Here is a 25,903-nt window from a genome sequence, read left to right as displayed (position 1 = left end):
AGCAAAAGCCCACCCGTGCAGTACAACCACATTCACCCACCAGCCCGCAGCCCTCCATTCTTCCCCACCGCCCGCGGCCGCAGCGGGGCGAGCCCGAGGCAGCCCCCCGTCCCGCCGCACCGACGGTGACCGTCCGACGGCCGCCCCCGCTGAGGCGAAGCGCGGCGCAGCCCACGCCACGCGTCCCCGTCGGCCTGGGAGCGGGGCGGGGGAAGGGCACGGCCACCCCCGCTCTCCTCCCCCACCCCACGCCGGCGGGTGATGCAACGGGCGGCGAGGGGGATGCAGCCGCCCGCAGCGCCACCGCCCCCCGCTACGGCCGCCACCTCACCCACGCGAGCCGGGCGCTCGCCAGGACACCGCCGCCGCTGCCCACCCGCGCTGCGGCGCGGCACACCAGCGAGGAGGAGGAGGTGGTGGAAGGGAAGGGAAGGGAGAGGCGCAGCGGCGGCCGCCCGGGCGCGGGGGTTAAGAAGAGCCCGCGAGCCCCGTGGCCCCGCCCCGCCTGGCGCCGGCCCCGCCCCCCGCCCTGCCGAGGGGAGGGAGCGGGGGCGCGCGCGGCCATTGGCCGCCACGGGGGCGTTGGCGAGTCAGAGACAGACAATAGGGAGGCGGCGCGCGGCCAGCGGGCCCTGCCGCCTGCAGCCCTGCGGCCGCCGGGCCGGGCCGCGGGGTGAGGGCTGCCCGGCCCCGCGCCGGAGGTCTGAGGGGGAACCGGGGGGCAAAACGCTCGGGTTTCTCCAAACGGCCTCCGCGGAGCCCGGGATGAGGTCTCTGCCAGCGCCGGGGGCGCGGGCCGGAGGGGGCGTGCCCAGGCCCCGGCCTTCGACGGCGACGTTTAATCGTGCGCCTGTAGGCACCGGCCGTAGGGAGGAACAGGCGCATGGACTGCTTGTCACTCCCGAGCGCTGCAAGCGTTACTGGCTGGCTGCCTGTCCGATTCGGGTAAAAAATATACCCACCGCATCAGAGGGGCTTGCTGTGAGGGGAGTTTCAGGGTTGGGTCTGCCGCCAGACGCTCCCCCTGGCACCCGAACCCCTGGGAAGGCCTCAGGGTTGTGCCGCGTCAGGGCACCCGGCCGCCTGCCACCCGCCTTGTGGGCCCCGTCTCAGCTTGCCCAGATCGGCATCAGGGGAGAGAGAGGAAAAGGCATCCCTGGGTCTCATGTCAAAGCCTGGAAATACCCAGCCCGTGGGCAGCGAAGAGCTGGTGAATCGCCTGGCCAGGAGATGCAAGCTAGAAACGGTGCTACAGAAAGTAAGCGCAAGTGTCTTGCCGAAACAAACCCACACCGCTCATTCGCTAGCGGTAGTTATGCCGCAAACCAGGAAACGGGTTTATCCCAAAAGGTGCCAGGCCCTAAGCACGTCTCTGGAAAACACCTAAACGCTTTCTCTGTTTGAAGCTCCCGTGTTGCCTACAATTTGGCACCCGTCTGCTGGTGTGCTTGCTGGCACAGAAGCAGGCTACACGCTGCTCGTGAAGAAGCAGCGGCCATCTCAAGCCTCGTGGGGTACTGTATCCTAGCCAAATTGGCTTCATCTCTGTGAGTCCTTGTGGCACCAATGCAGTGGATAGTTATTAAGCTCTGATGTAATTATTACACTTCTGATGGTGTCTGAGAATGTGATAATGAGGTACTCACCTGGGAAGTTGCTCAGTGTCTCAATGGCTGCATCTCCATTGTTGTGAATGCAGCTTTACGACGTATAGCAGGGGGTGCAGATGAATTCAAGACACTCAGTGCAAATGGTCTCAGAGTAATTCTTGACTACCACAAGGTGCTCCAGATTATGCAGAAAGTTAAAAAACAATACAGAAATCCTTGCATGAAAGCATGAGTATCCGAAAAGGCTTACCAGAGTGGAACATCTTGAGAGCATAGCTTGTTGCTGTAGAAAGTCCAAGCAGCAATTTCTCCTGTATCTATAAAAAATACCAAAAAAGAGAAAAGCAATTCAAGGTAGCTTTATTTTAGAACATGATACACCCTGAAGTGTTCCACATGTTTTAAGTAAATGAAGGAGCGAAGACAACTGTATGTCTCCATCTGGACATATAGATACTACATAGTGTAGCTATTTGGGGAGTATTGTATGCTGTATAAAAATAAAAAGTAAGGAACAGGATGTTTTAATCAAGTGGTAAAATGACAGAGGAGACTTTACATCTGGATGTGGCTGGTCTGAAGCTGAATGGCCAGTTTTAGGGTCACAGAGAGTCGAGGATCTCTCTGGTAAGAAAACGGACCATGACTAGAATGTGGGGTGAATTTTATGAAAAAACACAGGAAAAACACTGAGCAATTAAAAACAAATCAAGAGAAGAGCCAGGTATTTTGTATCCGCCTTAAATAAAGAGCAACACTGAGGTAGCTGTTTCATTATATATGCTAAAAATCCACACTTAAATTACACAAAAAAATCCATGTTGATGACAAATTACATTGCTTTTTCCCTGCCCCTTTCTGGATCAAAGTAGATGTAAACCTGCTTTGAATTCCACATTGTTATTCTCATTTTCCTAAAGAAAGACTTACTAGTAAATACTGCTGTTAAACAGGACAATTATTTACTTTAAATCGCAATTTGCCCAACTAGTTATGTCTGAAATATGCGTGTGAAGTGAGGTTTGCACAAGTAACCATTAGCCCTGCTGGAAAAACATCAATTGGAAAAGCATGTGGAATCAGATTCTAGCTTGCATTTGGTGCAGCTAAGTTACAGAATGGCCCAAGTGGAATGCAGAGTGTGAAAACGGTGATGTTAAGAAAGCCTGGCCCTTGAAATGGGTATCAGAAAAACCATGAGACACCAGGGAACACGTGAGGCCCAGCTGCAAAGCACAGCGAAGCAAAAATCCATGAATATTTGGAACAGAATGGGTGCAAGTGTTTGAAAACTGCAGTTGTACTCACAGAGGGTACCCAAGGAAAGACAACCGCACCTTTTATGCCTTTCAGGGACTGAAGGAAGAGGCGCTGAGTCAGCTGTTCTGTCTGAAAAAGTGCCAGCCCCTCAGCAACCCCTGCAACTTCAGGCAGATGGGTGTTGAGATACGAAATCAGCAGCACAGATGGCTTTGCCAGATCCTGTAAAATGTAAAACGGATACCTCAGAGGAGACTTGTATGACCAAGTGACAGCATTAGGCGTACTGGAAACTATCTGAACATAACGTGCGAGCCTAATGAGAGGTATTTGTAATTGCACCACAGCTCTGCACTCAAAATTTGATCTCCTTCACTGTGGCAGCAGCCAGGTGAAGGTAAACTGGCAACACTTACTAGAAAATGTGAGTTTTTACTTTAAAAAAAAAAAACAACTTAAAAGATATCCACAGCAACACCTGCCCGCATTGTGCCATTGATATTAGTGGCATTAAAATCAGTCATGGTGGCTAGGAATGTATACACAAAGCTTTTCTCCACCCCACTGCCCACTAATTAGACCATCCTGGCTAAGCCAAATCAGTGGGACACTTAGAGTAATCTTCAACCCAGCCTTGTGAATAACTCCCATAAATCAGCAGGTCACTACCAATTTCGTAAGTGGAGCCACTTAAGCCATTTCCTGAGATCTGACAACGCTTAGGATTATTTTTCTCCCAAGGAACAAGAGGACTTGCAGTGAGAGTTGGTATATAATCAAAACTTGATCAGCGTAGTGGTGATGTGACACTGACTGGAATATTAACATAGAAATAAACAGCTTGTTTAGGAACAGCAAGCAGAGAGTGTTGTTTCTTGTTATCAGTGATGAGTAGACATGCTGAAGACTGAAAGGTCGAGGAGAGAAATCCCTTGGACTCTCTCTGTCTACCATCAGTGATCAAAGGGAGGGGGGGAAAAAAGGTATATATTCTTGTGGTAGGATCACCAAAGGAGAAAGATCGGGTGGAAGAGGCTTCTTGTAAGTGACTAATGAAGTCACCCAGAGAACCAGTGGTGCTTTGGTGGTACCCAGAGCCCTTTTGGGAAGGGAGAGCACAAGGCTATTGCACAAGCTCATGGAAATGGTTTTGTACAAAGGGAGGAAAAAGCAACCCGAGAAGAGCCACTCCGTATTTTAACTTCGTGGGACAGGCTGCAAACAATTTGGAGGACAGAATCATAGTTCAAAATGATCTTTGACAGACTGGAGAAATGAGATCAGAAAGTAAAATAAGAAGTTGGCCCATAAGGACAGATGCAAAATTTTACAGCCAGGCAGGAGCAATCAACTGCTCGAGTTGCCACTATCTGGGCAGCAAATGTGTAGAGTGGAAGGTACGACTATAGTGCCATGCGAACTCAATGTGAGTCAACAAGGCCCCGCTGTTGTGAAAAAAGCAAACATCGTACAGGGTTATGCAAACAGGAATATAGTCTGCAGGACACATGGCACTCTTAGTACTGGTGTGCTTCGTTGAGGTACCATGTCCCATCTGGAATGCTGCATTTTGAAAAAGATATGGCCCATGTGGGACATGGCCTGAGGAGCACAACAAGAAGGTGTAGTGAGAAACATGGCCCAGGAGTAAAGATGGAAAGAAACAGAGTTGTTAAGAGAAGAGAAAACTGAAAAAAGGCAGAACTGCCTTTGTTTAGCTAAAGGACGATGAGGAAGGGGATAAACCATTTTTCATGTTCCTTCAGAGCAGGAGAAAGTGGAAAAGGTCAAAGTTACAGTAACAAAGATTTAGGTTGAACATCAGAACGACAGCATTGCTCAGGCTGGAAGGGACCTTGAGACATTTCCAGTCCAGCCGCCTCCTGCTCAAAGCAGGGTCCATCTGGAGATCAAACCAGGTTGCTCAGGCCTTGTCCAGTCAGGTCTTGAAGGCCTCCCAGGATAGAGACTGCACAGCCAGTCCAGTGCCTGACTATCCTTGTAAGGAAAAAGCTTTCCTCCCCTCTTTCAATTTATGACTTCAGCAAAGATCCTAACTTTTCCTCTTGCTGACCCCCCTGTAGGCACAGGGAGGTGGCTGTTAGGTTCCCCCACGATCTTCCCTCCCCCAGGCTAAGCAAGTCCTGCTCACTTGCCCTGTCCCTACAGAGCCACCACTCCAGTCCCTGACTGTCCTCTCCCCTGTTCCAAACTCACTTCAACTTACTGATGTCTTTTCCATACTGGGGGACTAAAATGATGGTCCCGAGTAGAGGGGGATAATCACTTCCCTCAGTCTGTTGACTGTCCCTGTTCATCCCACCAAGGATGCAGTTGGCCCTCTTTGCTCCCAGGACACACTGTGGCCTGATGTCCAGCTTGCTGCCCACCGTGACCCCAAAGGCCTTACCTGCAGAGCCGCTCCCCTGCCAAGCAGTCCCCAGCCTATGCCCTGCCAGGGCTTGGTCCACCCAAGGGGTAGGACTTTGTCTTTGTCCTTGCTGAATTGCATGAGGTTTCTGCTGGCCCATCCCTCCAGCCTGACCAGGTCCTTGTGGATGACTGCCTTGCCCTCTTGTGTGGCAGGTGCACCACCCCAGGTTGGTGTCATCCACAAACCTGATGAGGATGCACTCATTTTCTCCTTTAAGTCACTGATAAAAATATTAAAACAGGACAAATACCAGCACAGACCCATACCGAACTTGTAACTGGTCTCCAGGGAGGGTATGAACTGTTAATCACCGCCCTGTAAGCCCAATGACCCAGCCAGTTTTTCTCTCACCTGGCAAGCCACCTATACAGACTGTAATAACCCAGCTTGGATACCAGGGTGGAGTGAGAGACTCTGTCAGAAACTTTGCTCAAATCATCTGCTACTACTACAAGGAGGACATAATCTGCTGCTATCTCTTCACCTACAGATCTATTCCCTTTGCTGAAGATGGTCTTTCTGTAAAGTGTTACAGCTGCCACCACGTGTGTTTGAGAATCACAGAGTTGTCCAAAAGACCAAAGGCATGCCTCCTTGGAGGCTGAGCAAGAAGGGCAGTTAAATGACTCTTTGTTGTGGTTAATGTAGTCACATAAAAGGGTCAAAAATCATGAGTCAAACCCCTCCAGAATGAAAAGACCGGCCTGGACACGAATGAGACTATTACTTGGTCAGATTTTGGCCTGTCTGAGACTTTGGAATTTCCCTTGCCCATCCCCAGTCCAGCAATGCAACAACAAATGTTGCATAGAATCCCAGTCAGTAAGGCTGTCTGCTCACTTTCTGCTTGTGCTTTGTCCAGAAATCAGTTCTTCATGCCCTGCCTCAGAGTCCCTTTATCAAGTCTCTTCCTCCTGCAGCTCCAGGACTTTTTTCTCCATCAACACGAGAGGAAGCATCCTCCGTGTTCACGAGAGAGGAAGGAGGAAGGAAGAGGAAATGATGGAAAATGCAAGACTGTTTTGATCCGTGAAGCGCCCTCTCATCTTTCTTTTAGACACGAGCAGTATTAGCTCTCAAGGGAAATGGGTGGGTAGAAAAGAGAGAAGCAGTCATTCCCCCTGTCTCTTCTCACAGCTCTCAGGCCCAGAAGGCAGGTTGGTGCACAGGTTACAGTGGGAGCAGCTCCCACCCTCCCCCTGCCTGGCTGGAATCCCAGACAGCTCCAGGAAGAAAGTGAAAATAATCTGAAACATGTCTAATATTCAGCTGCATAGGTAGCAAGACTTGAAATCAAGCCAGGTGCTGGCAAAAGCACAGCAGGCCTAAGCCTGGTAGACTAAAGGCTTTTCTGTGAAAAATGAAGAGGCAGGGAGGCCGGCTTGATTACTATCTGCTGCCTTTCTCCCCACTTTGTCTTGCGGCTCACTGAAACCAGACCAGAAACTATTTTTTTTTCCTCCAGACTTAACTAAACATGCAGTTTTGAAAACTGAGAGCTGGAAGTGGCCCACAGCATACTGATTTCACAGGGCTCAGGAAAACAGTGCTCTGTATATCTTTGTCAAAAATGCATGGGTTTGTCCCAAAGAAATACCTGAATCATATTAATTTTCTTTTTGTACTGGGAATAGCTTGCAGAGCGCTGAATATTTTTAAGGTACTTGTATCAAAGGGGCAATCATACTCACACAAGCTGCTACAGGGCTCCAGCTCACCTGAAGTTTTCACCCCCAGCCTTACTCGCACCCCAACTCTTCATCAGAAGTTTTAACCTTTCTGCTCTGCTGATGCACGAATACATGTAACTTGCCTTTGGTCCTGTCAAAACAATCTAGTTAGAAAACAAACACCAATAGTGAAATTATGAAAAAGTACTGAACCTGATGATTACCAGAGCACTGCTAAGAAGTAGGCACTTGTGTCTTAACAGTTAAGAGGTGAGATAAGCACACCCTTCCCCCTCCCACTTTGCATATGTTGAAATGAAGCCACTAGCTATCAGAAGCAGTCTGGTGGAAGCAGATCTGGTTTGTTAGCTGCCACCATTTGACCTGATTCCACAAATCCAATTACAAGTTGAAACTTTGTATCAATTGAATTAACACCTTTTTTTGGCAGTAAACTCCAGCAGGAAAACATGGACCTTCTAAAGTGGTTCTGCCACTGCTGCTGAAGTACTAGGGAACTGTGGTATAGTGTCCTTTCACTAGTGGTTGTTCTTGCTGAAAGTTACAATTTTAGAAGAAATAAAACATGACATGCATCAACAGGGGTTAGATGTTTACGACTGATGAGCACACTGCTGACAAGGAAGGATTGTCCACATAGCTCAGGAGGCATGCTCCATTTTCCATACGTGTGGATTTAACAAAATGAATATTGCAAAAAGAAAAATAATTTGGAGATGTTTGTAAAAAGTAGCATTGGCTAATGCAATGAATTCAGAAATACTTGTGCATAGTTTTAGAATGCATCATGTATCAATTCAACATGAGGATGTATTATTCTACAGACACTTGGCTGCAATTTCAATTTTTTTCAAATTGAAATTCATGCACCCCAAGGTAAAATTGTGCTCTACAGTAGTACAGCTCAGCTTCATCCTTGCAATAAATGGCAAATACAGCTACAAGTGTTCTCTCCTATGACAGCCTTACGTATTAGGCATTACTTCCTTACAAGCTGAAGTGAGTGCACGCCAACTCAGCTCCATTTTTGAGCTGACTTTTCCTGAACAGGACTGTTTTTCAGGGAAGTCAGTGCAGCAGCATCAGGAGTTGCAAGTGTTTGGAGAACAGCCCAATTAACATCCCCCCCAACTGCTATAAAACCAGTTTCATTTTAATACCTTAAAGACAGCATATTCAGTTTAAGGTGCTGTTGTAAAACGGTGGCAATGGACACAGTCATTAACACCCCAAGTTTCACAGCTGGAGTGATGCAACACTAGGAATAATTATCTTTAAAAAGCCATGACCCCTCTCCCTCATTTCTTCAATTAAACATGCTCCTTCCATCAAAAATGAGCCTTCTTGTTCTCTACAGATCGCCACAACAGAAACTTGCAGGATCTCTCAACCAGAACCCTTACCAATTTAAAACCAAAATAAAACCCCAGCTCTCAATCCCGAGTTGCACTCTTTTGATACTTCATCAAGTAAATCTGGAGAAGTTGGGATTTTATTTTTTTTTAGTTGAAGACATGCTCCACCAGCTTGAAAAAACAGAAGGCAAAGAATCACTCAAAAAACAGCTCAAGACAAGAGCTAAGAATTTTAAACTTGTAGTCTATGTCCTCATTAGTCATTTAAAGAACAGCATCCCAGCTAAAGGAAAGGGATAATTTTTGTCAGATTCTTATAAAAAAAGGCTTTATTTTGAACAAGTTTTCTCCATTTGGTTTTACAGTCTCAACATACATCATATTCATGGACAAGCAGCATTTTCACAGAATAAGAGCCAAATACAAAGAAGAGGAAGCCACTTGGGATTAACAGTTTCAACCTAATTGACTCAGACTTCAGAAAATACTGTATGCTGTCACTTATTTGAGGTAAAAGAATTCCATAAATTAAGATCCACTGTTTTACAGAAGAGTCAACAATGAAATATTTGTGAGAAGTAGGTACCTTTGGGAAGGAGGGGGAAAAAAAAATTAAGACATTGTGAGCAACAAGAGAAGGGGGTGTAGAATTTCCGCTTGGTTTGTATTGGTAAACCAATACAGTTTGGACTACTATGGATAAGTGTTTAACCAAATTTGTACAGTTGAAATTGAGTTTGATGATTTTACTGGTAGTATAGTCTTAAAAGGTGAACCTAACTGAAAATATGTCATGAGCTTAGTTTATATGCTAAATGCTGTCACTAGATAATCATTACACAATCAGGTAATGATCCATGCACGAGTTTTTTTCCTTTGAGTATCCAGTAAAACCCATTGCTTTCAGTGCCCATTATGACATATTCCAGTTAAATGGTTAGTTTTTGTGTAGCTGTGCAATCAGACCATAAAATGATGCACTGGTGGAATTCAAGGGTGCTTTCTTAAGAAAAATTGTATTGAGGGGAGGAGAAATCAGTCTTCTGCTATTCGTTCACATAAAAAAAACATACCTGCAGTTTAACAGAGTTTAGATAAACAGATGAAAGCTGTTATAGGGACATATTTATACTAGTTTAAAATTAACTTGTTTATAAAGTGAATCAGCTTGTGACATTAATTTGTATAAAAAAAATCTTAAACCTTTTAAAGTAGTATTCACATTATACTAGATACTGTTTTAAAAAACAGAAGGACTATCCTTACCTTTTTGAGCTTGAGATTTAAACTAGCTCACTAATAATCCTAAATCTCCCTGAAGAGGAAATGGAACTGGATTAATATTCTGTAAACTGCAAGAACTAAATTATCAATGTTAAATTCCTAATGCCTAGCAGAAATACCACAGGTTTCAGTTCAGCCATTTATTGCCAGACACTGCTCAATTTCTTCCAGTGAAGAGAAAGCATTATTTATGTACTTGCAACAAAACATAAGCAGTGAAGCCATCTTCACATAGAGATATATTTATTTGAAAAGGTTACTGGCAAAGTAAGTTCCACAATCTGGTTGGCCAAATCATCCAGTGCGAACAAAATAAATTCAAAATTGAATTGGTGCAAGAATTTAGTTGTAAGAGGCAAAGCAGGTTCATTCAGAAAAGGTAATTTCTCTGTATTATTTTGTTTACCAACTCCAAGTTCCAGTGAGCAAAATGGTTTTATACTTATTTTGGAGGCAGAGAGAAGCTGGTTGTTAATCTGGCTATGTAATGCTTCCATATCCTTTCTATTTATTTCCCCTTTTTTTTTTTAATAGTAATCAAGGAGCAGATTTATCATTTAGCAAGTTATCTGACTCAGAACGAAAAAAGCACTACTAGATTCTCTCCCCCATTGGAAAGCTATATTGTATTATGTAGCTTCACGTACATTAAGTTGTATCTTGCAGAAATATGATCACTGACCACCAGAATTTCTTACTATGTTACACATTGAATAAAAGCAGACATGAAGTTAAACTGCAAGTCAGCCATTGTACAAATTGCCTCTCAAGATGTTCCACAAACATTTCAATTAAAGCTTTAACTCCTTATGAGATACACAACCTATGATATATAGCTATTGTGCAATTCAATTAAAACTCAGACAGAGAAGATGAAGAAACTGCCATCTGCCCATTAGCTTTTATCACACTTCAGACTATCAGAAAGCAAATAAAGGTGGAAAAAGAGAAGTTATTTTCCACTAGCATCCAATTAGTTTCCTATGACCTTGAATGCTAACGAAATGCTTTTCATTAAATGACAGCGAAGAGAACATAGAGTGAAAAAAAAAAATCAGTCTGTTAAATTTGGTCCTTGTATTTAGGACCTTCCATTTCCTTCAATAAATCATGTTGCATGGAGCATGAGTTTTTTTTAAAAACCTCACCTGCCTATTATGAATCATTGCAATAAAAATACTACTTTTTTTTTTTTCCACACTGCACTAGGCAACTTTCTTTCCAGCCAAAGACAAGGAATTTAGTCAAGAATCAAAAAGACTGAACTATGAACTCTGGCACAGCCAGGAGTAGCAACTCAACTACTCCACAGTGCTTAGAAAATAGGCTTTAGATTTTACACCAAGAAATTGGATTTATTGTAAATGCCACAGTCACATTGATAGACAGAGCACAGACTTCTGGTAACAAACAAACATACATTTTTGTAACTAAGCATTTCTACTTGGCAAATAAATGCATTTTGCACAGCCTTCCTTTTAAATGTGCCTAAACTAACCTAAATAAGCAGACAGCATAGCAGAAAAGGGAAACTTATGTGAGTAACTGTTTCTTAAGCAGTATATTATTTTCACTATGTATATAATATTTTATATTATATACACACACATTTTCATCAACAGTTCAAATTATACCCGAATAAAAAAAAAAACCCAAAACCAAACTGGCGCTCCTCCAATACATTTATCACCTTTCCCTCAGGCATAGTTAATCCAGGTATTTGTCAAGATAGAGGAATGACAGTTAAAAAGACTCCCCCCACAAGAAACAAGTTACACAAAGAATACTGTATCACTACAAATTTTTTATTCAGAAGCCCATCTTTAAAAAAAATCTCATTATGAACTTGTTTGGTCAAACTACAACACTTTCTAGCAGACATACAGTAAAAATGGCATGGCTCAGAATCGACCAGATCTTTCACGATCTCTTGACCGCCTCCTATCACGTTCACGTCCTCCTCCTCCTCCACCACCACCTCCACGACCACGATCTCTGGATCTAGACCGACGTTCACGGGACCTCGACCTGGATCTATGCCTTCAAAGAAAGTTTGAACATTTTATTGTTTCATCACATTGAGCAATTTACTTGCAGTACCACACAGTAGAACACTTAAGGATGTTAAGTAATGAGGGACAAGACTATGTGGCATTAGAAGGATTGGTAAATTGTCACTCAGGCTGTGAAACCATGTATTTACAAACTGAACAAACCTAATACCGAGGAGTCAACACATACTGTTAAAAGACTCAACTGTTCACTGCCAGTCACCCATTATAATGGGTATGCAAAACTTCAGGAAAGGCATATAGAGGAACCAAATGTACTGTTACACAGCTGTTCCTTAAAGCAAGAGAAGGGGACACCTGCTTTTGCAGTTATGAATAGCTCTTAACAACACACAGCAAAAGCCTACACCTGTTTCTAAGTCCATCCCTATTAAATCAACTGCATTAATTAGCAATTACAACTCAGGTTTTTTTTGTTGGTTTTTTATTGCATAAAGCAATACTTCTCCCAAGTAACGTCCACCTGCAAGAGTTCACAGTTTGGACATCTGAACCACAGATAGGTCCCATGTACTTAGTTACTCAGTGAATATTCTTCCCCTTGAACCCTGCCTTCTCTTAAAGCCACATCAACCTTCAGCACCCACAGCACCGCAGAGCAAGAAGTACCATAACTTTTCTTTTTTTAAACAAAGACCTATTGCGTTGTTCTAAACTGGCAACTTGATCGCTTTACTTGATGCCCTTTCATCAGCATGTGTCAGAACTGCATTAGGAAAAAAGAGAGGACTTAAGTTTAAAGGTTTGCCTTCAGAATTTTCAGCAAGTGATCCTTTATTTACCTGTTTTAATCATGTTTAAAAGCAAACTTACTTTTTACGACGACGTCCATACAACTCGCGTCTTAACTCTCGAGAAATGGGCTTCAAATGCATGAAGTTGCAGAAACCTCCTCGTGTACACTCTCTGAAAGAGAATTCAAGAGACACAGTTGAAACTCCCAGCTCTATGCTGTATCTGTTTGCCCTAAGCCCTAGTGGACATCTAGCCATCTAAAAAGTTAATCACCTCTAACATTAAAAACAGTAAATTGCAAGCATCATTTACTGACACTTAACTCACTCCTAGATCAAAATCCCACAAAGATGACAGAAGTCAAGAGGTTGACTGCAGGTCTTCCATATTAACATTACCTGAAGTGGTTTTCTTCCTACACTAAGCTACACATAAAAGGCACACCCAAGCAATCACCCTGTCCATGCAAGCATTTCAAAGATACTGTCATAGGCAAACAGGAAGTCACTTTTTACCCCATTTCATATTGACGGCAACAAGCCTCTCTGAAGTCAGTCACAGGTGAAAGCTCAGCATGAATGGGCTGTCCATTAAACCAGCGATTGTTCAGGTCAATCACAGCCTTTTCCGCATCTTCTTCACGGCGAAACTAAAAGCAAAATTAACATTTTCTCATGTTATAGAGAAGCAACAGAAGTAGAGCGAAGATTCCTATCAAGCCAGCTGTGCGATAGCTGAGGCTTAGGACTAGTAATCAAACCAGAAGCTACTTCAGAGTTCCTGGGACAGTCCATCAAATCAAGGGTAAAGATGCTAGCTTTTCATTAATCAGGACTCAGAGCTAATCAAAACATCCATATTTTCTCTGAATTATGTTCCCATCTGGACCTTCAAGTTTTGTGGCTTGTATTAATAGATACGACAGAAGATACTGTGTTTTCTTAGTACAACCTTAAACAAAGGGAATGCTTAAGAGTACTTTCTAGAACACTAATGCTCCAAATGTAATGGATTTTTTCAAACATTTAAGAGAAATCTGCATGAGAACTGAAGCACTCATTCATTTAAATTAGAATTTACAAAAATCTGATCCTGTTTCATGATAAAAGTAAAACTTAAATTTGAAATTCCTTTTCACAGCTAACCACTTGCAAATTTTTAAAAACAACTTTTATTTCTGATTATGACCTACACAGCTGAGAATTTTAGGCATAAAAATATTTTCCAGTTAAGGGAATGTACAGTAAAAATATTAAAACTCTCTCACACCTCCCCGCCACTGAGTACACACAATAAAATTTCTGCAGGTGACAACTCTGTACTCATTATTCAAGAGATGCCAATGACTTTAAGACCTAAACCTAAGTGCTCCAGTTTGCGCCTTAAACCACCAGCTACTGCCAAATGTAACTTGGTTACAAGATAGTTTGTTTAACTGGGAAGTTAGAAAATGAACGCACCTGTTGTGAATAAACCTCTGCTCATAACGAACACTTAAAAGGCAGTGTGATGGGAAGACACACACCAAATTAATCCTGGCAAATTAAACAGTCCAGCAGTGGTGACTGTGTTTATAACAATGCAAAAAAAAAAAGTGTTAATCTTTATGAAAATTACACAGATTTTGACTATCAAGAAAGCTTCTCATCATCTCAAAATTTCTTTCAGGTTCCATTCACATTTTCACTCTTTCTACTTCATATTGTGAAGTTGGAGGGGCTTACATCTTGAAGAGCTACTCTTGCAAAATCTACAAGCATACAGCAGCTTTTAAAATTGTAAGTCAAAAAATACCACCCCTACTGATTATATAAACATGTCTCTCTATCCTACCTTTACATATACATTTCCAACTAGATGATCTCCAAGGTTATCACAAACGTTCATCTCCTCAACTTCACCATATTTTTCTTCCATTTCTGTGAAGACCTCCTAAGCACAAAGCAAACAATTGAAAGTTTGCAGCATATTAGTCGTAAGTACAGAAGTATTGCATTTAAAAAGAAGGCCTGCCTTTAAAAAAGCAAAACAAAACCCCTTTTTTTACATTTCTGATTTTAAAATTAGTACTTGCTTGGCCTGTACTGTGTCAGCACTAACAGGATACAATAAAAAGCTATGGAAAACATTATGCATACAGTATTTACAGCATACATAAGATGCACTGAAAACACTACCTATAAGTCTTGATGCTATAGTTTTACTTTATTCATTAATTTGCTGTATATTTTAAATTTACAGGAAAGAAGGGGATTATGGAATCAAAATGCTACATCACTTAAGTTGCTGATTTTTAAATAAAGTCTATTATAAACAGTAAAGTTAAAGCCAAACTAACCAAAGGTTATAGCAGGAAGTATCTAGCACTGAAAATTTTAAGCTTTATACCAACACCTGAGGAAACAAGCACTTTTCTCTGAATCCATCTAATTGTGCTATACACGGAATCCATCTAACTCATTTGTGTCAACAAATCCACGAACTCTTTAATGCATTTTCACATCTCTTACATACCTCAAAGAATTCATCATAATGTTCCTGCATCTCAACATCGCTCACAGCACCTATAAAAATCAAGAGTCATATTGATTAGAGCCTATAAACAAGGAAGAAGAGATTTTGATCATACTACAAAACAATCTAGAGAGGCCGTCTGGAGCATAAAAGACACCATATAGCATGGAGCTAACTAATAGGAATATTAAAAATAAGTATGTGTGAAGAGCTTTGAGTCCCCAAAGTACTATGTCAAAATATTACATTGACATGATCAAATCAAAACAAGTTTTAATCAGAGCCAAACTTGTATGCCACAAATTTAAAGGAAGGGGAAAGGAATTACTTTGAAATATCACTTAAATTTAACGTACAGTCCCAACCTCTATCTACCAACAATTTTACCTAAACAGAAGGCAAGTGCTTTGTTACATTTGCGTATCTTAAAGCATGATTACAATTTAGTGTTCCTCTTCCTAAAGGCAGAATTTCATTTTAACATGTCCACCCCTCCAGCATATACACTAGAATTTGAGAGTTAACAATGTAACATAGCCCATAATTTTTTTTTTAAATTTGCTCACAATAGTTATTGAAATGACACACTTTTCTCAGTGCCCTCAAAGAAGGGTATCATAATGCTTTGCAATAGAGAGCAATTTTCTAGTTTAATTTTGAATATCAATTTTTCTGTAGTCCTGCAGAACACCTTTTAGTGCAAGACAAGCCAGCCATATATTCAGGTTAGATTATTTTCATGCTCCAAGCCGGACTTTACAAATGAGCGCTGCTTGCCTGCTGCTATAAAAAACAACATAAGTTTGGCTGATTTTTCAAAGCATTAAGAATATAAAAATGAATTTATTTATTCCAGTCTACAGCATTTTAAACTACATTAAGCTGTATACATTAAAGCCTAATGTATTAGGTCTTCAGCAGTTAAGTGGTTTATTAAGATCAAGCGGAGCAGTTTTAGAATGAATCCTGCATTTTATGCTAGAAAAATATTCTACCCTTTAAATTACAAACACTACTGTTTTAGTTCACAGAACATGAAAGACAAGAAACTGAGCCAACAAAGCTGAGTTTATTCACTTCAGGCTGCTATAAAAAAAGAGATGCTTTAGGCTCAGTCATTTTTGGCTAATATTACCGTTTGGATGAACTTTACATTTTTGTTCAAAGGCTCTAATATTAACCAGCCACACTCTCTGGAACTGTAATTACTTTTCTTCCACCCAGCTCATCCCCTGAAGAAGGCTAAGGGGCATCTGTTATACAGTTTAGGCTAACAATGTTTCTGCATTTGAAACATGTTTGCTTTTAAGAACTTTCTTCTTCCCCACCATTATATAGCAAATTAAGGAATATCAAACATTAAACCAGTATTTCTAGACAGTTTAATACTTAACTACATTCCCAAGGTTCTGCCAACACCACTGATAACAGCTTACTAATACCTAAGGATTTTTATATTTTTTTTAAGGTATCAGACAGGGGCTCTGTGAGCCACACTGGGAATAACTACTTTTTACCAGATGGACAAGTGCTAAAAAACTTATAAGGAGATTCCATTGTCAAATTAGGAGATCATAAGCAACAGTTAATTAATGACTACTTGAATGTCCTTCTAAAGTGGGAAGTATACATATGCACAGGCTTTACAAACATTCATATTCCAGGGCTACCGGTATCTGAACCTTGAGAAGCCCAATTACTAATGAAAATACTCAGAATAACTATTGCTGTTCAAAACTAAGGTTAATCCTCTACGACGGCAATAGAAAGGAAGACAGTTAAGCAACAACAACAAAAGCATTAAATAGCTACCCAAGTTATCCATTTAAAATACATGCAGTACTTAAGTAGGGACAAATACCAAAAAACCAGGGAGCCAGGAGTTTCAGCAAACCTACTGGTAACAGAGCTCCAGCTCTACCACAGAAGGTACAGTTAGGCTCTGTTAAATAGCTACCCATTTGTCAAGACAAACTAGAGTTGGATACCAGCATTTAGAACACTAGAGAATCTGTTCAAGACTCTTGCAGCTGTACAATCTAAACAGCTCCACAGACCAAACTGCTGCAACTCTGTGCAAATTAGTTACCAGCGCATTGAGAATTTAGGGACAGAGTGGAAATACCCAACTGTGCATTTTTTGGTTTACTGAAACAGCATTAACTACTAAGGATCTGCAACAACAAAGCCTACAAACCAATAGAACTGTTTAAGCATCTAGACAAACTCATTACATATCTAGCTTGATTGTGTGACAAAAACTCAAATTACTTAATTGGGCCATTATCACTTTTAGAAGCAGAAGAGACAGTGTTGACTTTTAAGTTAGTGGCTGATTTCACAAAGCACGTCTGATCAAATGCTGGTAACTAATCTGAACTAGTCTATAATCCAACAGTCAAAAAAAAGGAATAGCCAAACAAAGCTTTATTACCACACAGTCAATATTCACTTCACCAGGAAATATTAGTTAGAAAATAACACCGATCCTTTTTGGTCCTAAAACTTTTTTTTTTTTTAAAAAATCTTATTCTAATATTGATGATTCAATCACAATAATGTATCAGTAATCGCCGATCAACAATCCTGGTCATTTAACTTCTGCCAGTCACACGGTAGGTGTGTTTTCTTATGCCCATTCCTACCTCATCAGGAGTCATCAAATTAGTTCATGACCATACCCAAATGCCTTCCCCTCCTCAAAAGTACTTTTAAAGATTTATTTTCCTAGGTAAATATGCAACTTGGTTCTGAATTTGAATTTTCAAAGCACGGAAGGAATTTTAAGCATGCACCTATCCAAAAAGGACAGCTGCCAGAAGGGAAGCGTTTGTCAGTCAAAATGTATTCTTCCAAAGTAGACTCTAAATGGAAGCTGCATTAACCTAGGACAAATTCCTGCATGCAGTCTGAAAAGTTTCAAATTTAAGTTCTCTTAACATTTACAGAGCAGGAAATTTGTTCTGGATGAAGTCAACATGTCATTGTCCTGCTCTTTTAGACAGTGGAACCTAATGGATAGCACAAAACATACAGAAAAGCATTCCTAGGATACAGGCAACTGGCAGGGAGAAAGGCAGAGGTAAGAAAGCAGTGCAACCAAGACTGCTTTACAGGGGAAGTACAATTTCAACCCTTTTTGAATTAATAGATGGTATTCAGATTCCCCTCATAGTTTTGGGAGTAGGGAGGAAGGTGAGTGTGACAAAAAAGTTTTGTGGTTTTTTTTTTTTGTGTGTGTGTTTGTTTTGGACACATTTAATGAAACGTGGTCAGTTTGATCTGTTAAACTAAAATGGTAGACCAGCTTAAGTCGACACTGAGCTCTGACAATCAAGCCCAGGGAACCAGTGAAGGAACTTGTATGAACTTACAGCGCAAACCGTCAGCAGACTGGGAAGAGTTTTGAGGGTTACGGTAAATGTTCAAGAGGGCAATGGTCTGAAATACAAAACGCAACAACTTTATATTATGGAAAGTAATTTTAACAAGAAACCGGTTTCCTTTAGGGTCGCTTTAGCCGAGTCTGTGCTGAAAGAGAGGTGGTTATTCTCTCCCAAGAAGGAGAACTTTCACTTAGCTGGTGACCTTTCTGAATCAACCTAACACTGTAAAGTAATAGAGATCTCATGATACTCCATTATTGTATTTTTTAAATTTTATTCACCAATATTACTAAAGAGGGGTTTTGCATGATTTCAGGCAGATACATAATAGATGGCACCAAACACAGTATTCAAATTACAAGCATAATAATTTGTTTGAATTTGGTTTTACTGAATGGTTTCTCAGTAGCAAAACCCCAGGAAAGGAAGCAATACAATAATTGCAGCATAACATGAAATCTCCATTTTCCTAAAAAAGTTAAGATGAAAGAAACCCCACAGTTTTGGGAAACTTACCGTACATCACATATATACCTATTTTTTTTTTTTTTTGTTAAATCAAGAATTTGAGAAATGTCCGCAGTTTAACCCTTCAATGCAGTGTTACTAAGCAACCAAGTTTCACTTTGCAGTGCAAAAGAGAATCTGCATCAAGTCCAATTTATGCAGTTAGTTCTGCATTCTGAATTGCACACATTTGACAAGTTCTTGATCTATGCGCAAGAAGAGTTCCGTCACTTGTCCTGTTTGCAACAGCTTTATGTCAGCAGCTCAGAAGCCAACATTATTTTCTCATAATTAGGAGTGGGCTCTTTAACACCATTCTTTAAAAAAATTTCTCCAACTGTGGGACTTACAGTGTGAGCCGTCAGCCGTCTGTGCACTGTTTTGGGGGTTACGATAGATGTTTTGAATCAAGATGGTCTGCGGGGAAAAAAAATAAAAAGGGGAATTCTACTGGCTGCTGTGCATATAATAGACAATTGCAAAGAGACAACTTGTTTGCAAACAGCTAAAAGTAATATTTTATTCTTAAGATTTCCTTTTGTATTTGCAGAATATCTTCCAAAATTGCATCCAGACCATCATATTATGAAAACAGTTTTAATTAACCACCAAGAAAGAGCTGCATTTGTTTCAACAGCTATCCTCAAAATGGGAGGTGTGAGGCACAGTAACCTAAAACGTCAAACTACATGGAGATGCCTAGCTTTCAAGACCAGATTCATTATTGTAAGTCTAGGGGGAAAAAATAGTGTTATGTGCACAGCATATAATACATAATGCCACAGTCTAAAATGTTACACCAGACAGTAAGGTTTTTAGGCAAGAGCTACGTCTCATTTTGTGCATCAGGAATTTCTTGGTGGAATTTCTGTTTAAATAATATAATAGCATCATAGGTTCACATGTTTCCGATCCTTCAAATAAGGACAATATCCTTTTAGCCCTTCTGCTTTTTACTTGAAGAATTAGCCCAGGCAGACTTGAAACCTTACATTTGTACCGTTCTTCTTAAAATCAAGTTGTCTGAAAAAACAAACCATGTTTAAGTTAGTAAACTAATATTACAAAAAAATTCCAAATGTCCATATCACTGTAAGCAGCTCAAAAATTGAAATCTGATTACTTAAAATACAAGCTCAATGTTAGTATGAATTGCAATCCCCAAATAATTTTAGCTTACACATTATTAGTCACAGTAAGAATTCAGAGCTTAAAGAAGTCTCAGGACCAGCAATGTCATACCTACATATGCTGCCCACTTAACATGTAAAAAAGTTTGTAACATCACATTTAAAAATCACACACTCGTTTTATAATGGGTATGGTCACACCAACCAAAGCTTTGTGCTTTCGTGGCCCAGGTTTAAAATAACTATGTTTTAGCCTACAGTTGGAGAGAGCCAGAAACATGCATATAGTTACAGTGTTTCTGCTGATTGGCGGTAATTTGATCACCCTGGATTGCAAGACCTTTCCTAACACAGCTCTTCTATAAAGTAGCTGCACCAGCAATAGCAACACAAGATAAAAATATTTTGTCAGTAACTTCCCATTAGTAAGATATCTGTTCTTCTATTTTCTATCACAGCTGATTACCAATCTGCATACAAATAAAGATTTCTGTAGTGAACCCTACTCATCTGCCAGGTACATGCGATATGTTACAATATAGCACATCTGCCAAGTGTGATGCTGTAGCGGTCCCAGACATCGCTGGATGAATCTGACACGCCCTGCTGCCCCACTTCAGCTGGCATTGATAACCAGAGTTTCTAAAGCAAATTAAAGGCTGCACTGACAGAGTAAAAAAAAAAAGCTGTAATTTGGTTTTGGTGTTGTTTTTTGTTGGGTGTTTTAACTTAAAGACAACTAGTATGGAAGTTGTCTAATTCAGAAATATTTTCTAGTATCCAATGACCTAAATTCAGGTCTCTAAATAACCAATCACATTTCAGCACGTTCTCCACATAGGTCAGCAGCATGGAGTAGTTTTGAAAATGGACAATGTTATTTTTGAGATACAACATTTACATTAAAAATTATTAAATTCCCAGAAGTGGAAAACTGGTTTTGTAGATGAAGTACCAGCAGTGGTCCCTATCAATCAGTAACTTAGCCCCTCCTAGAGCTACCCTGCCCACTCACACATTTGCAAAGTTTAACTTCATGAGCACCATCACTCTGAACTCCAGTCACGTGGATAGTACTTGCCTCCCTAATTCTCCCCAAACCAACCCCAGGCCACCATTCTAATCAATCCTGCTCCAAGTCAGCTAAAATGAACTTGCAGAGGACTCCACTATGTAAACTTTACCTTTGTAGGTAAAACTGCTGATAACGCAACAACTTACATAGGCACTACTTATCATATACAATACTCCCAAAGAAATCTATTTACCTGTATACCTTGACAATCAGCAGTGATAGAAAAAGGCAAAGCATACAGTTCTCCAGGAATGTAATTTCTGAAAACTATAGAGCTCGTAATAATAAAAACCCTATCACCCACTGCACCTTGTTTTTTTTTGGCAGACATGCAGTCACACATCATGTCTCTAATAATATTCACATAGCCAGAGATTAAATAATCTGTCAAATCAACTGACGTATACAGCCTCAGCAACCAGGCAAGTCATTTTCAAGAAACAATTCTTTCACATTCAAAGGAAGTATGTAAGTTACTCTAAAAACTTAAGAGCCTGGGTCAGAGAGCAAATATAACGACAGAAGAGTCACTTTTATCTATTAATTAGTTTTCTTCTATTATATGCATAAAGGACTTAAGTTCACACCTTTGAGATAGGCGGAACATGCTGCCATGGTTTGTGATTAAAAAAATCTGGGATGGTTTAAGTGCCTAAACACCACTGAGAAGGCACACTCACCTGAAAGTTAGCACTGGTTGGTCTCTACTACAGGCAAGCTTACAACAGCATCGCTTCCTGCAGCCATTAAGGGTGACAGGAGATAATTAGAAATGCTGGGAGAAGTAAGTGGAATACCCCCAAAAAAGCAAACACCCATATAAACTGGGGCCAAAAGTGAACTAGTTAATCTGGAGCTCGGTAATTATTCACTTGTATCTGAAAATCTATGTTTTAAAGAAGCAAGAATATACTTCCACAAGAAAGAGAAAACAAAAGGAAGACAAACCTGGCTAAATGTTGGTTTGTTGTGCAACCGAGAACATCTGTCTCCATGACGACAAGCTCCGATTTTGAAATAAAATGAACAGTTGACTCTGCAAGTAAAAAAAACCCCAAAGTAGTTACATATTGGAATAGAAAGACATTAATATGCAATTCCTATAAAACATATGCCCTAAATGCCTCTATCTTGATGTGGAGAAGTAACATAGGAAAAAACCCATCAAAACAGTACAGGAAAGCATTACAGAAAACCTATTCATATTCATTCCTCTTTACCCCTAATTTACAGGGAGTCATCTAATCAATTTCACCTGCTACTCAAACCCAAAGTGCATTCATGACACCACCACAGACAGAAGCAATCACTACTGTTTTACCCTTCTGGTTCTCCATTCTTGTCTTTATATCGGTTTCATGGGGTGATAGGAAGGGAAATAATGTGAAGAACAGTCTGAAAAGTTATATGAGCTATATGGTTGTGTCTTAGTTCATGCAACCCCCTAGTTTAGGCAATATAACCTGCTTTAAAGCTGATACAGTTGCACCTACTTAATGTTTTATAAACTGCCCGTTTAAAGTTACACTCTACGGGTAACTCAGACTGCTGCCAACACAGTATTTGAAATAATTCAGATAAGAGAAAAATCATGTTATGGAGAGAATACACATAAGCAAAATAAATTATTACATTTCCATGAATGTAGTTAGTAATTTTAAAAGGAAGCATTTAATTTTATGGTTTTTTAAACAACAAGCTTTTCTCAAATTAACTATCATCTAATGACACCTTCAAAACTATGCTGGTTTAGGAATGCCAGTAAAAGTCTCACATGTAAGCATAATTCACATGGAATGATGAAAGAAAACCATAAGGAATTTAGTTACCTTGACTGGGAAAACTGAATGCAAAATTCTGAAGTGCAAGAAAACTATTATGGGCTTTATATGTGTAAGTGAAATATAAGAATTCTCCTGGAAGAAAGATTATTATTCCCACGCTCATAGTTAACACCAATTCTTTCCACAATCCTATGTAACCAACATCAACTCATAGAAGAGAGAAATATTAAAGTTCTAAAGCATATCTTATCTCTAGCAAAACATTCTACTGTAAAATTGTAACATGCTTACTCTTCATTACGTTTTTGAAAATATATAGTTAGCATTACAATATACTTACTGTCTTTTCTGAACTCTATCCTGAAACAAAAAAAAATCTAACTATAAAATTTCCAACAGTGCCTCCAACTTCAACACTTTCTGGAGACTTCTGCTTGACTTTTGAACAGAAAAGACGACCAATACAGGAATTTCGTGCCTGCTGTATTGCCATACGCTAATACTGTTAAACTGTAATGCATTATATCAGAAAGGATGCTACAGTAACAGAGCTCAAGAGAGGCTGCCGATACTGCTTTTCTGACAGACGAGCGAATTGCAACTGGCACGTAGCACTACAAAGCAGAAGGAAAACAGAAGCCTCACGGCCAGAGGCTGACAAGAGTAATTTAGTCCAGCAGCACATCGATGCCCCCTTTCATTTTTACGAGTGGAAAAACACGTTGGTTTGGTCAGGCCGACGGTGACCAAATTTTCGTTAGGAGGGTTTTGTAAGTGTGCTTCCAACAACCAGAGAAGCTAGAGGCGTTCCCGACGCGTGGAAGGCTGCAGGCAGAAGCCTGAGGATCAGGATGCAGCAGTCGGGGAAATCCTCCGCACCCTGGGGAGGGGGGAGAAATAACCAGTCGCTGTCCTTGCAGCAGAGCGGAAGCTCTCGGGCTGCTGCGAGGCGCAGAGACACGAACAAAAGGGGAAGAGGAGGCCCTTTCTGGCAGGAGGCGGCGGGAAGCTCGGCACCCAGCGGCCCCCGCCGCTCCCGCCCGCCGCCAGAGAAGCGCAGCCGCCGGGTGGAGGGCGGGGAGGAGGGAGGTCGGGGGACGGCAACGCGCCACGAGGCGCGGGCACACCCGCATGGCGGCCGGGGGGGAGGGACGGGGGAGGAGGAAGTCCCCGAGGAGAACAGACCCAGCCCGGCCCGCGAGGGGAGAGGGAAGCGCATGGGCGGGGCCGGCGGCGCGGGCACGCGCAGGCCCCACGCGGCGGGAGGCACGCGCGCCCCCTCCCTCCCTCTCCGTTCCTGGCGGCGCGCGCACGCGCGCTCCAGCGAGGGGGGAGGGGAGGAGGGCCGCCGCCGCGCCGCGGGCCTAGGGGAGGCGGGGGGGGAGGGGGGAGGGAGCGCGCCCGCCTCGCTTCCTCTTCCCTCCGCGGCCGCGCGCCGCCACGTTCCAGCGGGCGGCGGTGGCGGGGGGAGGGAACTCCCGGGCGCGCGCCCCGGTCCCGGGGGTGCCGCAGGCCCCTGAGGCGCGAGTGGAAGAAACGGGCCGGGTGCCCCCGAGGGGGAGGGAGGGCTGACCGCCACGATCGGTACAGGTCGCCCAGGCGGGCGCTGCACGTCCCCGCGCCCCGCGGAACCCGCCACCAGCCTCCGGCCTCCCTCGAGCTCCCCCCCGGGGCGCCGAAACCGCGGGAGCGGCGCGGGAAGGGTGGATGGGCCACTCACTTGTCCTTCTCTGTTCCGAAGATGGAGGCCAGATACTCCGCCATCTCCCACCGCCCGCCCGCCGGACAGCCCGGCGCCGACCGCGCACGTCACAGCCACCGCGCCGGAAACACTTCTACCGAGCCCTGCAGGCGGGGGGATGGGGGCACGGCTCTGCGCATGCGTGCGGTGCCGCCAGCCCCTCATTGGGAGAGCGGCGTGGGCCTCTCCTCCCTACCCCCTCCGGCAGTCCCCCTCGCGCCACGCGGTGCTGCTACGGCGCATGCGCAGGGGGCGCGGCGGGGCCAGCGCGCTGAAGCGGAGCAGCCCCGGTGGCTGTGGGGGGCTGCCTGTCCGCCCCCCGAGCCCCTGCTCGGCGGCCGCCAGGGCTCGAGCCCTGCCTTCGCCAGAGCAGAGGGAAAAGCGGTGCTCTCCACCGCAGGAGTCTGGACGGTGGTGCTTTGGGGAGGGGCGCCAGCTGCCCACCGGCGCCTGAGCGGCCTGTGGTGGAATGGAGACCGCCCTGTGGGAATTGGGGCCCTCTCTTGTGCCCGCAGAGACTGGCATGTATCTCGTCGGGAGCGTTGCATCAGTTGTAATGCACGTTACGCTCTCCCAGTGGTTCAGCTGGGGGAATTACTGAGGCGCACTGTGCCTCCATGTCGAGATCTGTGCCCAAATTTCCGAATTACATCTTCCTCCCGTTCTCCAGTGTGGTGTGGCCATCAGGGTGTTGTACCAAAACTTCTGAAGCAGTCTGGATGTTGCCAGAGTAAGCTCAGAGCAGAAGAAAACTTAGCCAGTGGCTCAAGGAAATTGAGAAGCCTCTGGTGGGTATTGAAGCACATGGCTAAAGGGTGTGACAACTCAAAAGATGGCAGTCTGAAAAAAAATTATTGAAGGCAGACATGAAAGAAAGGCTTGCTGGGGCACTGCATTAACAGAAGTTTATATGATTGTAGAGAAGATAAGGATGCTGCTTAGATGCTAAAGGGTCTTAAAAAAGCAATTAGTCATTGGTACAAAGGACACTGACAGGAAATCTGAATTACACCTTTGTTACCATGACTGCAAGTGCTGGAATAAAGTAATTGCTCAAAGGCGGGAAGGTGCAGGTTCTGAAGGAGTTTAAGTAAAAGTTCGGTGAACTGCGAAGAAAAATATGCATTTTAATTAAAAGCAGAGTGGAGGGTAGGACCAAATTCTTTCTGGTCATTCTGGGAAGTTTCATGGAATTATGGGCTAAAAGCTGCAAATTGAACCAAGTGAGTTGAAATTTTTGAAATGGAATAGTAATGCATGCGGAAGACGCTGAGACTGTACAGCCTGATCAGCATTTGCAACAAAAGTGGTGTTCCAGTCTGAAA

At 42.7% G+C, this 25,903-nt stretch overlaps 2 protein-coding genes across 5 annotated transcripts in view; both read right to left on the bottom strand.

Moving 5' to 3' along the window:
* Positions 1 to 363, bottom strand: part of LOC104263995 (cystathionine beta-synthase-like protein) — a 32,068-nt gene extending 31,705 nt beyond the window's left edge. The window contains exon 1 of the mRNA XM_059827931.1: positions 332 to 363. The gene's annotated coding sequence lies outside the window, so the exon portion shown is untranslated. The remainder of the gene's footprint in view (positions 1 to 331) is intronic.
* Positions 364 to 11,418: 11,055 nt separating this feature from the next.
* U2AF1 (U2 small nuclear RNA auxiliary factor 1) lies at positions 11,419 to 24,601 on the bottom strand. Of its 4 annotated transcripts, XM_009818004.2 has the most exons (9): positions 22,002 to 22,083; positions 21,734 to 21,790; positions 19,841 to 19,871; positions 19,199 to 19,265; positions 14,956 to 15,005; positions 14,275 to 14,373; positions 12,957 to 13,090; positions 12,520 to 12,612; positions 11,419 to 11,674 (listed from the first exon to the last, which is right to left on the bottom strand). In XM_009818004.2, exons 1-9 carry the CDS (start codon positions 22,046 to 22,048, stop codon positions 11,536 to 11,538), a joined length of 717 nt encoding a protein of 238 aa, XP_009816306.1. In that variant the 5' UTR covers positions 22,049 to 22,083; the 3' UTR covers positions 11,419 to 11,535. The 4 variants fall into 4 exon arrangements, with proteins under 4 accessions (XP_009816306.1, XP_059671835.1, XP_059671823.1 ...); XM_059815852.1 differs by lacking the exons at positions 19,841 to 19,871; positions 21,734 to 21,790 and adding an exon at positions 24,558 to 24,601 and having other exon boundaries at positions 22,002 to 22,089; XM_059815840.1 differs by lacking the exons at positions 19,199 to 19,265; positions 19,841 to 19,871; positions 21,734 to 21,790 and adding exons at positions 18,330 to 18,396; positions 24,558 to 24,601 and having other exon boundaries at positions 22,002 to 22,089.
* Between the last annotated feature and the right edge of the window lie 1,302 nt (positions 24,602 to 25,903).

This window comes from Gavia stellata, chromosome 1 (genome assembly GCF_030936135.1).
Source record: "Gavia stellata isolate bGavSte3 chromosome 1, bGavSte3.hap2, whole genome shotgun sequence".
In the NCBI taxonomy this organism is placed as follows: Eukaryota; Metazoa; Chordata; class Aves; order Gaviiformes; family Gaviidae; genus Gavia; species Gavia stellata.
Note: the sequence above shows the minus strand (reverse complement) of the source record. Positions and strands in the feature narration are given on the sequence as shown.

What these genes read in the sequence shown, in the direction of transcription:
- U2AF1 (XM_009818004.2), bottom strand. Translation starts at nt 22,048, where the DNA reads ATGGAGACAGATGTTCTCGGTTGCACAACAAACCAACATTTAGCCAG. An exon ending in ACAAACCAACATTTAGCCAG is followed by an intron (nt 21,791 to 22,001) that starts GTTTGTCTTCCT and finishes TAATGGCTGCAG; the next exon opens with GAAGCGATGCTGTTGTAAGC. An exon ending in TGCCGTCAATATGAAATGGG is followed by an intron (nt 12,613 to 12,956) that starts GTAAAAAGTGAC and finishes ATTCTCTTTCAG; the next exon opens with AGAGTGTACACGAGGAGGTT.